This window comes from Myxine glutinosa, chromosome 10, assembly GCF_964187855.1.
Source record: "Myxine glutinosa chromosome 10, kmMyxGlut1.1, whole genome shotgun sequence".
Classification (NCBI taxonomy): Eukaryota; Metazoa; Chordata; class Myxini; order Myxiniformes; family Myxinidae; genus Myxine; species Myxine glutinosa.
This window is the reverse complement of record NC_136270.1, coordinates 115,156,778-115,169,205: the sequence shown is the minus strand read 5'-3', so window position 1 is coordinate 115,169,205 and position 12,428 is coordinate 115,156,778. Positions and strand designations below refer to the sequence as shown.

The following is a 12,428-nucleotide window of genomic DNA, read 5'->3' as shown; positions in this document are numbered from 1 at the left end:
ATAAATATATAAATATATATAAATATATAAATATATAAATATATATAAGTATATAAATATATAAATATATAAATATATATAAACATATAAATATATAAATGTATATAAGTATATAAATATATAAATTTATAAGTATATAAGTATATAAATATATAAATATATATAAATATATATAAGTATATAAATATATAAATATATAAATATATATATATATAAATATATTATAAATATATATAAATATAGCACCCTCTCTGAAAAAATGTCCACTTCTCCCTTCATTGACCTCCACACCCCTTCCGACCTCACTGACTACTACAACCACACTCTCTCCTCCTGCCTTGACCAGCTTGCGCCTGTAAAAACCAAAACAGTTTCTTTCACCCATTCTGCTCCCTGGTTTACCCCTGAACTCCGCCTGATGAAAACTCGTGCTCGCCAACTTGAAAGACTCCGCAATAAAACGGGTCTCACAGTTCACTCCCAAGCCTACAAGGACCACCTACAACACTACAAAGATGCCCTCTCCCGCGCCCGCTCTGCCTACTACTCTCAAATTATCCACTCTGGCTCCGGAAACCCAAAAGCACTCTTCTCGACAATAAACAAACTCCTCCGCCCCCTGAACACCACCACCCAGTCATTCACAGTAGACAACTGCATCTCCTTCCTCTCTTTCTTCCAATGCAAAATTGACAACATCTACCACAGCTTGACCACCGCTGCACCCGCTCCCCCTCCAACCACGTGCCCCCCCTTGTCCTGCCATCCCCTGTCTCGGTTCTCCCCAATCTCCCCTACTGACCTCTCTGAACTCCTCATAGGAATGAAAACTGCCACCTGCACTCTTGACCCCATCCCCTCCAGCTTTGTCAAAGCCTCCCTCCCTGCTCTCTCTCCACTTATCATTGCAACAATAAACTCCTCCCTGTCTACAGGCATCGTCCCACCTTCCCTCAAAATTGCTGCTGTTACCCCCATTCTAAAAAAACCTGGTCTAAACCCTGACACCCTAAACAACTTCAGACCCATCTCCAACCAACCATTTCTGTCAAAAGTTTTGGAACGCGCTGTAGCCACTCACCTCAAACATCATCTCTCTGCCAATAACCTGTATGAAACATTCCAATCCGGATTCCGCTCCAACCACAGTACTGAAACTGCTCTCCTCAAAATCACCAACGACCTTCTCCTCTCCTCTGACGCTGGCAACCTCAACATTCTCGTCCTCCTCGACCTCAGCGCTGCCTTTGACACCATCGATCACACTATCCTCCTCACCCGACTTGAATCCACCTTTAACGTTACCGGCACTGCCCTCTCTTGGATTAAATCATACCTCTCTGACAGATGCCAGTTCATCTCCATCAATAACTGCAAATCCCCCACTGCTCCCCTCCCCCAATGTGTCCCCCAAGGTTCAGTTCTTGGCCCCCTCCTCTTCATCCTTTACCTGTCCCCCCTCGGTCACTTAATCCGCCGTCATGGTCTCCAATTCCACTGCTTCGCCGATGACATCCAGCTTTTCATCTCCACCAAGTCCGTCTCCACCGACACCCACTCTATCCTGACAAACTGCATCACTGAAATAAAATCCTGGCTTCAAATCAACTTCCTCAAGCTTAACTGTGATAAATCTGAAATAATCATCATTGGCCCAAAAACGCTCACAAAATCCACCCATAACTTTGCCCTCAACATCGACGGTATCCCAGTATCCACCTCCCCTCACATCCGGAATCTTGGCGTCATCTTTGACCAAACCCTTTCCTTCGACAAATACACTAAACAGATCACAAAGTCAGCCTTCTTTCACCTGAAAAACATTGCCCGTCTCCGCTCATCCCTCTCCTCCACGGCTGCAGAAACCCTCATCCACGCCTTCATCACCTCCCGTCTGGACTACTGCAATAGCCTCCTCTATGGTTCACCCTAAAAAATCACCAATAAACTCCAATACATTCAGAACTCCGCTGCCCGTCTACTCACCCATTCCCGGACCCGTGACCACATCACCCCCGTCCTTTACAAGCTTCACTGGCTCCCCATCCCCCAGAGAATCCAGTACAAAATCCTCCTCTTGACATACAAAGCCCTCCATAACCTGGCCCCATCCTACCTGGCTGACCTCCTCTCCAGACACACTCCCACCCGCAACCTCCGCTCTGCTGGTACCAACCTCCTGACCCCCTCCATCCGGACCAAATTCAGATCCTGGGGGGACAGGGCCTTCTCCATCGCTGCTCCCACCCTCTGGAATTCACTACCTCACACCATCAGAGACTCCTCCTCACTCACCACATTCAAAACATCACTAAAGACCCACCTGTTCAACACTGCATTCAACATTCAACCCACAGCATTTAACCCCTGACTATCTCTTCTCCTTCTCCCTCCTTTTGCTTTAAATATTTCCCTATTGATTCTTGTCTTTTTGCAATTGTTGTTTTCATGTATTCTTATGCATTATGTTTGCCACTCTGTCAAAGCGCCTTTGGGCTTCTGGAAAAGCGCTATACAAAATAAATGAATTATTATTATTATTATTATTATATATATATATATATGTACAGGGTATTTAAAACAGTAGACTATTTGAACATTTTAAAATTACCAAGGTAGCAAGTTCAGTGATATATTGATGGAAAGCATACACCATGCCATTTTCAAATCACTCATACTGCTTGTAATTGACATTTTCAATGTGTGCTCTGCCTCTGTTCAAACAGGCTTTGATCCTTACTCCGAAATTCTCCACAACTCGTCTGCAAGTGGCTGGAGTGGTAGCCTGACGGTAGTGTTTCACCTCATGCTTCAGGACAGCCAAGGTTCGAGGGTTGTTGGCGTAAACTTGACCTTTGACAGCACCCCAAAATAAAAAAAACCCAATGGATTCAAATCCGGGCTGTGGGGCGCCCACTCATGCGCTGCGCCAAAGCTGATGACATGAATTCCAAACAGCTGGTGGAGAAAGTCGATGGTTTCACCTGCAGTGTGTGGTAGGGTACAGTGAACCATGCAAGTTTGAGTTGGTTTGGAGACAGTAGTTGAGTAAGATCAGTGTGAAATCGGGGTAAGACCTCATGGTACCGCTCACCGTTGACTGTCACCATCTTACCAATGGCCTCCTATAACCAACACGGTCCCAGCATACCTCATCTGGCATTCAATGCACAGAAGCAAGTGCACTTGGGGCCCTTAAGAGACATCTTAGACACATCCTCAGGAGGCTCATCCCCCCCAGAAGATGGTGTTGTGATTGTTGATAGCCCCATTCAAATGAAAGTGTGCTTCATCATTGAACCACAGGGAGTTGATCCAATTTGGGTACCTTTCCATTTGCTCACTGAACCAATCGTACATTGTGAGTGAGTTTATGCCTTGCAGATATGATGTAGAGATAGATCTTGAGTGCAGAAGTGAGAATGCGCCACACAGATGAGGGTAAGATCGCCAGTTCTCAGGAACGGCAGTGGGATTTCTTAGGACTTTCGACAGCAGAATCTCTCACAAGATCAATGTTCCCTTGGTCCTTGGTAGCACTTGGTGGGCGGCTACTGTTGCCTTTATTTTGATTTTTCATGCTTCCATGTGCTTGGAAGTGCTGCACAAACCGCTGACTGCTCCCGCTGGAAGATCCATTACGGGTGTGAACACTAATATTGGCAGTATCATCGGCGCACCTGCACAAAGGACTTTGTCTCAAACCACAATGTCACGATTTTCACTCTTTGTTCCACTGTGAACACCATGGTTGATGTAGGGTCCTACTGACTACTTGTTAGAAATGGCACACCACCAACATAACCTGCAAGAGAGAAGCGTTAGGCATTAGAAACGACAGAATATCAGGCTGCTCAAAGAGTACACTTTCTGAAACACCATATATATATATATATATATAACATTGGAGGTTTTAGGTTAGCATGGTGCATGTTGGTTAGAGTGAAGTTGTGATGTTTACATGTATTTCATGAGGGGACGTGTAGTTGACAAAGGGATTGGATAGGAAAGTGTAATTTACAGATGTCCTCTCTGTAAAACCAGGAAAGGCAAAGGTAAGGAGAGTGGCTGATTTCGATGTGTCTGCAGTTTGTGCGTGGGCCGATAATCCCCCCTCCTGGGCCGTGCTCTGAATGCAAGGAGTACGGCACAGCATTCACCGTCACAAGGACCTGGAGGGTACAATGCCATTGCAAGCCTGAGCAGTGGCACGTTACTTGGTCGGACGGCCACGCCACCCTGTCCGCACTACGCCGCTATAACAATGGGGACATATGCCACCTACACCTCAACGGAGGAGAGTGTTGTGAACTTACCTGTACCTCACAGGATCTCTCCCATGCTGCCTGAATTTGAACCTGCTAACCCCAAATCCTCAAGACTTTGCCTGATTGCTCCCCACCATGTATGAATAGGATTTTGGGTGCTTGTGGTGCCCTAGTTTTTTGGGTACGGTATTTGAGTGTTTTTTTCAGTGTACGTCTGCACATATTACACTTGAATGTTTTGGGGATTTGAGTCAGGCACACTTGTTGTTGGTAAATAGTCATTTCCATCCTGTACCACTGCAGCGTGAGCTGAGACTTGGGGACAAGTATGAGAGGGAGGATGGGGCAGTGTTACTAAAATGACTTGGGGGTTAATGAAGGGATTATTTCTTTAGTAACTGAATTCATAATGAATGTTTGCATGAGGCATATCTATATCTTAGGAGCACCCAGTTGCTCAAGCCCCATTATCTGTCTATTTTCCCCTTTTAACCCCCATATTTAGTGTTCTTGGTCTTTCCCCATTGTATTTTCGCACATCCCCACGTGGCAGCCGTGAAGGCAATATGTGGTGTCGTTAGCAAAACGCCCAAACATGGTAGGTCCACATGAGTGAGGTCTGACGCACTGTGCCAACATGGCGGAAGCACATGTGCAACCTAACCTCCAGCAGGCAGGGAGAGGGTCCTCGCCATGGGGTGGGGGGTGGGGGGGGCATCGAACTGGGGGTATAAAATAAATGTTATAGAGTACTCCGGCGGGTTTCTATATTGTCGTGTTTTATTTATTTACCGCTTGCTGCATCCCCATCCATACAATTGATTAAACCTGATCCTTATTAAATCACTCTCACTGTGGTTTTGAGCCATGGATTTGCCCTCTGGCATGACAAAATTATCCTTAAACCGAACATATCTGGAGATTCCGCAGGCAAGCTTGACTGTTTAATTTTTTATCACAACACACAACCTACAGCGTGGCGCATTCCAGTGAAACTTCCCCGCTCAGCATCCTGGGAATCAATCTATGGCGGTCCTGTGTCCCCCGTCAGGGAGACCAGGTTCCATTTATTTCTCCTTCTGCTTTTTCCTTTTTAAATAAGAAATGAAGACAGAGGAATACCAGTAAACAATCTCTTTTTAACGCTTTCACATCCATCCACTAAACCAGTGATTGGGCTGAAAATTGCCGCTCACAATCCATTTGGAAGACAGCTTAATGGGGAGATGCACACCATTTCCATCGCATTAGCTGACAAAACACTTGCAGAAAGGAAGAGACTGATGTCTTTACTGCATACCGTGGGTGCTTTGGTGACATTTAGTAGAGAGGGATGTCGCTGTATAGGATTGTCTTGGGGCTTCGTTCGGGACGGCGTCTAGTTATTGACCTTTAGAGTTGTCAGAGTTTCTGTGCTAGTTTCTCATTTCGATGTCACTTGTTGGCGAAGTTGCCCTCATTAAACAAGATGTACAGTCACGTGAAAAAGTAAGTACACCCCATGTAAAGTTTTGACTTTTTCAACAAATTTCAACATACAGCTATTTGATCATCATTTCAACAATATTGATAGATAAAGGTGATATAATATAACAAATATCATGAAACATTTACATTTTGTAGTCCATTGTATAATTTAAATAGACATAAATGCAAATTTCGCATGTGGAAAAAGTAAGTACACCCCAACATTTATCACTACTTCAAATACCTAAAATTAGAATCAGGTGCACCAGCTCAGGTGCAAATGATTAGAACATCGTTAGAGAGGATCGTGGAGAAACCTGTCTTATTTAAACCTCAGACATTTCGTTTGGTTTGCTCTTTGTTGTTGAAGTGTGCGGCGTCACCATGCCTAGATCAAAAGATCTCTCTGAGGCCTTCAGAAAGAAGGTTATAGATGCCTATGTGTCTGGGAAGGGATTTGCAAAAGATCTCAAAACAATTTGAAATCAATCATTCGACTGTCGGGAAGATCATCTACAAGTGGAGAAAATTCCAAACAACTGCCAACTTGTTCAGGCCAGGACGCCCCAGCAAGTTCAGCCCGAGAGCAGACCGCAAGATGCTGAAAGAAGTCTCGAAGAACCCCAGAATGTCATCACGGGACCTCCAGGTAGCTCTTGCCACTGTTGATGTCAAAGTGCACGAGTCTACCATTAGAAAGAGGCTGCACAAATTTTATCTACATGGGAGGTGTGCCAGGAGGAAACCTTTGCTGTCCAGAAAGAACATCAGGGCAAGACTAAAGTTTGCCAATGAACACCTCGGCAAAGACCAGCACTTCTGGAACAATGTGCTCTGGACAGATGAGTCAAAGGTAGAGCTATTTGGCCACAGTACCAGAAGACATGTTTGGCGAAAACCAAAGACAGCATTTGACCACAAGAACCTGATACCAACTGTAAAGCATGGTGGTGAAAATATGGTTTGGGGCAGCTTTGCTGCATCAGGACCTGGGCAGCTCACCATCATAGAATCCACAATTAATTCTTCATTGTACCAGAGGGTGCTTGAGGATAATGTGAGGCCATCTGTCGGAAAGGTGAAGCTCAACCGAAGGTGGACCTTGCAACATGACAATGACCCTAAACATACCAGTAAATCCACCAAGGAATGGCTGAAAAGAAAGAAATGGAGGGTTCTGGAATGGCCAAGTCAAAGCCCGGATCTAAATCCCATCGAGATGTTGTGGGGGGATTTGAAACGAGCTGTGCATGCAAGAAACCCCTCAAACATCGCACAGCTGAAATAATTCTGCATGGAGGAGTGGGCAAAAATTTCTCCCAGTCGATGTCAGAGACTGGTAGACAGTTATAAGAAACGCCTACTTGAGGTTGTTTCTGCCAAAGGGGGCAATACCACCGATTAGAGCCAAGGGTGTACTTACTTTTTCCACATGCGAAATTTGAATTTATGGTTGTTTAAATTATACAATGGACGACAAAATGTAAATGTTTCATGATATTTGTTATATTATATCACCTTTATCATCAATATTGTTGAAATGAAGATCAAATAGCTGTATGTTGAAATATGTTGAAAAAGTCAAAACGTTACATGGGGTGTACTTACTTTTTCACGTGACTGTATTTTACACACGTGGTGCAATACAACGATTATTCGTCCGAGGCCGAGCATAGTTTATTCCCGATACATGAAACACCCTGCAACCAGTGCCTCCAGAAAAGAGATTTATTTTTTGGAATGCAGGCCACATTTTCCATCCAGTCATTATTTAACCTTGTTAAGGAATCCTCCATGGGTAGGCTCTGCTACTGTATGTTGAAAGTTTTGTGTCAATTGTTCAAGCGGTTGTGGAAGAAAATGAATTTAATAGCGAGTAAAGTTGAAAAAGTGAGGGCGTCGGCCGACGTTCCACAGCATGGTCAAGGTTGTGGCTGCCTTTTACAAGTAGGTAAATTGCAACAACTGATACAAATGATTATTTATAATGTTGCTAAACTTTTAACATAATAACAAATTTAAAATGCCAAATTATCACTTTAAGTCATCCTTCATTGTGATCGTTTTGTCTCGTTACATATTGAGATTTGGCAGCAACCTGGAACCAGATCATGGTCAAGCAATGTGAGGCTGGTGTTGTGAATACCAGTGAGTGATACTAAGGACGTGAAAGGGTTAATTTTACAAGAAAGGTTTGCAGGGACATTTAAATATCAAGCCATTTATGTTATGTCAGTCAAATGGTGAGGATATAGAGTTGGTTACGTTTCTTCTTTTCATACCTTCCCAAATGTTCAGTGGTGTGTGGAAAAAAAAAAAAATATATATATATATATATACATTTATATTTATAGGTATTGCATTATTTTGTCTGCAATACATTTCATGCATCTAGAACAATCATTTATTTAGGCTATATCTCCAGAAACTCGTAAAGGCATCTATAATTGTAAGGAAAACAGAATCTCTGGCAGTGAAGACGATGCCCGGGAGAGCACGCGTGCACTTTCACTGCACCAGGTGAGGGCGCGAGGAGAGGTGGGGAACGCGACCGCGTTCTCACCACGAACGCGCAGCTGTCAGACAAGACTGCAGCCTCCCTCCGAGCATTTACAACATTCACAGCTTTCTCGGGGTTTTTAATCACGAGAGAAAGTCTGACCGCCCGGCAAGCTTGCTCGGAACCACAGGACATCACGTTACCGAGGTAAGTTTGTATGTGACTGCACGTTTTGGAAATCCTTTTTCTGATCATCTTTGTTGGTAATGGAGACAATTAATCAGTCATATGGGATAATTCATCAGCAAGTTTGCAGCATGATTTTTTTTTTTTTAAAGATCAATAAAAACGTATTTCCTATTGATGAAGTATATATGATTACTAGTATGAATAACAAACCATGCTTCGTATGTAGGTACATAGTAAATTGAAGCTCTATGATTACAGGCAAGCATCACCGACCTCCTGCAAGATATCAATTTCGATTTATTTGTTTATTTTACGGACCGGATGCGTTTATGGTTTATACTTAAATTTTCATTGCGATTTTTACTTCACATTTTACAGTTATAGAAATTACAATTTTCAAATAATGGATATTGATTGAGGTTTTTAAAAGATTTTTTTTACAGACGTGTTTACGGCTTTTAACATAAATTTTCATTTACTGATGCATTTTTCTTTTTTTAATTCATGGACATTATTCTCATGTTTATTTCACAGTTTACAGAAATAGAAATTACAATTTTCAAATGCGAGATATCGATTGAGGTTTTTGTTATGTACACGTTTACGTTATTTTACGTACATTTTCATTTACATACATTGTCCGACGGTTCTGCGATTTTTCCCAGTGTGCCAGCTTCGATGTCCGTCGGCACGCCAAATTTCTGCTTTCTACGACACCTGAAATGTATCAAACATTAATATCAGTCAAGTCAGTGTTTAGAAAGAGCTTTATATATTAGATGCACTTTTAATAACCAACCTCAAATTGCTGAGTCTTTTGCTCACTATATTTTTTTACAGACGTGTTTACAGTTTTTAACAGAAATTTTCATTTACTGATGCTTTTTTCTTTTTTTCATTTAAGGACATTATCCTCATGTTTATTTCACAGTTTACAGAAATATAAATTACAATTTTCAAATGCGAGATATCGATTGAGGTTTTTGTTATGTACACGTTTACGTTATTTTACGTACATTTTCATTTACATACATTGTCCGACGGTTCTGCGATTTTTCCCAGTGTGCCAGCTTCGATGTCCGTCGGCACGCCAAATTTCTGCTTTCTACGACACCTGAAATGTATCAAACATTAATATCAGTCAAGTCAGTGTTTAGAAAGAGCTTTATATATTAGATGCACTTTTAATAACCAACCTCAAATTGCTGAGTCTTTTGCTCACTATATTTTTTTACAGACGTGTTTACAGTTTTTAACAGAAATTTTCATTTACTGATGCTTTTTTCTTTTTTTCATTTAAGGACATTATCCTCATGTTTATTTCACAGTTTACAGAAATATAAATTACAATTTTCAAATGCGAGATATCGATTGAGGTTTTTGTTATGTACGGATTGTACGTGTTTACGTTTTTTTTACATACATTTTCATTTACGGACGCTTTCCAATGGTTCTGTGATTTTTTCCCAGTGTGCCGGCTTCGATGTCCGTCGGCACGCCAAATTTCAGCTTTTCTACGACACCTGAAATGTATCAAACATTAATATCAATCAAGTCAGTGGTTAGAAAGAGCTTTATATATTAGATGCACTTTTGATAACTAACCTCAAATTGCTGAGTCTTTTGCAAAAAATTTGGTCATTTAAATGAACCATCGTTCTGGTTTTCTTCTTCATCTCTATATTCATAATTAAGGTGTATATATATATGACATGATTTCTTGCAGGAGGAGCATATAAAGAGAGGGATCGTACTCCACATCGCCTGCGATGGATTCCAGTTTGGAAGTGTTGGAGCAGGTCCTTTGGAACGACACGCGTAATGAGAGTTTGTCGTGCCCATTCTGCTCTTCGAATGCTACACCTCACACAGAGCAAGAGATCTACACTGCCCAGCTCTCTTCCCTCATCGTGCCCGTGATATTTTTCTTCGTATGCCTCGTTGGCTTGGTAGGAAACATGTTGGTCATATACGTGGTCTTGCGTTACGCCAAGATGAAGACGGTCACAAACATCTACATCCTCAACCTAGCTATTGCCGACGCCTTGTTCATGATCGGTCTGCCTTTCATGGCTATCCAAAACGCCATTTTCTACTGGCCATTCGGTTTTACCATGTGTCGTATCGTGATGGCTATTGACAGTATTAACCAGTTTACCAGCATCTTCTGCCTTACTGCGATGAGCATCGACCGCTATCTTGCCGTGGTCCACCCAGTAAGGGCAGCCAACTGCCGCAAACCAAGCATAGCCAAGATCTTTAGCTGTATCAGCTGGCTGTTGTCCATCATTGTAGTCCTACCTGTCATTGCCTTTTCACACACCGATGGGCAGAAAAGCATGTGCAACATCAAGTGGCCTGATCCGGTTAAAGTGTGGTCGACCGTCTTTATCCTCTACACGTCGTTGCTCGGCTTCTTTCTCCCGCTATTCATCATCTGCCTCTGTTACCTCCTGATCATTCTCAAGGTGAAGTCCTCGGGGATGCGCGTTAACTCCAGCAAGAGCCGTCGATCTGAGAAGAGGGTCACGCAGATGGTAGTGGTGGTGGTGGCCGTGTTCGTGCTGTGCTGGCTGCCATTTTACATCTTAAACATAGTCAACCTAGCCGTCGAACCCCCAGAAGACATGCTCTTCCACTGTTTGTACCTGTTCATTGTAATTCTCTCTTACACTAACAGTTGCGCCAACCCCATTCTTTATGCCTTCCTATCAGAGAATTTCAAGAAGAGTTTTCAGAAAGCTTTGTGCCTCAAGAAAGCACGTGGTCACCGGGGCGGTAAGAATACTGGGCTTCACAAGAAGAAGCATAAAGTGAACGTGACAAGTCCAGACACGGAAATGACGACACTCGCAGAAAACGGAAGAGGATGTAACCATTGATAGTTATAGAAATCTAACTGGAATGCAACACCACACCGACGCACCTCCTGCAAGCTGTGTACGTCAGGCTCTTTGTCTGCAATGGTGGAAGAAAAATTGTCTATTTTTATTGCTGTGGCTTTTATGACGTATGGAATAGCCGAATACTGAAAGACGTACCATAACTGTATCGCGTGGTTGAAATTTAGACAATCATGGCATAGATGTACTGCACATGAGTTTTACATGGTACATGCACCTGGTTGCTGCGCTGTTTGACATCGAGTATTCCTCGCGTTCTTTGACAAACGATGGATGTAACGTGTCCGTTGAAATGTTGATGTAAACAAGCACATTGTTCATATGAAACTGATAATACTTGGCGCATGCATGTTCAATACACTGAGTGGTTCCTCTATGACGTCATTTTTTCCCCCCTTTTTAAGTGTTAACGTAAACCATCATCAGCCACAGTTTGTTTTGTGAATGAGGACAACTTGGCCTGAGCTGGGATTACAAGAGGAATGTTTTCACTGAACATTGGCACGTAAGATTTCTGGAGTGTCTAACATTATCTACATGCAGATAGTGAAACCCTGCAGTGTGATTAAAACATCCTCAAACAGAGAGAAACTGGCATTGATTGCTTCCTTCGTATAGATATAAACAAACAATATACGCAGAAGAAGAACCACCTTTAGAGGCCATTCTTCCCGCAGAGGAGGGGTTGGCCTTTTTTGGGCACCGTGGTCCCCTTTTTGAAGCAATGTTTTATGGCCGGTTGCCCTTCCTGCCACCAACCCTGTTAGTCGCCTCTTGCGACACACAGGGAATTACCAGTGAACTGGCACTCAATTTGCCGACTTGGGAAGGATGACAGGCCGAGTCAACCCCCCTGGTGTTAATTCGGCGATCGACCAGGATTTGAACCCAGGATCCTATGATCCCAAGCTTGCACCCTAACCGCTAAGACAACACGCAGAAGGAAAGGTGAAATTCAAGCAATAACTAAAATGGCTCTCGGTGGAGAGCATACCTCTGCCAGGATGAACAGTTTATGTTTTGTATCCCACCAAGAGGCCAGATCTGGATTTGGACCTGAACCAAAATCTAATCGGCTTGTTCTTTTCACCTCCCCAACTA

At 42.8% G+C, this 12,428-nt stretch overlaps 1 protein-coding gene across 1 annotated transcript; it reads left to right on the top strand.

Moving 5' to 3' along the window:
* The first annotated feature begins 10,193 nt into the window (after window positions 1-10,193).
* On the top strand, window positions 10,194-11,306 carry LOC137433680 (somatostatin receptor type 5-like). Its single transcript, XM_068125952.2, has one exon. The coding sequence runs from the start codon at window positions 10,194-10,196 to the stop codon at window positions 11,304-11,306; it is 1,113 nt and encodes a 370-aa protein (XP_067982053.2).
* Window positions 11,307-12,428: the final 1,122 nt, after the last annotated feature.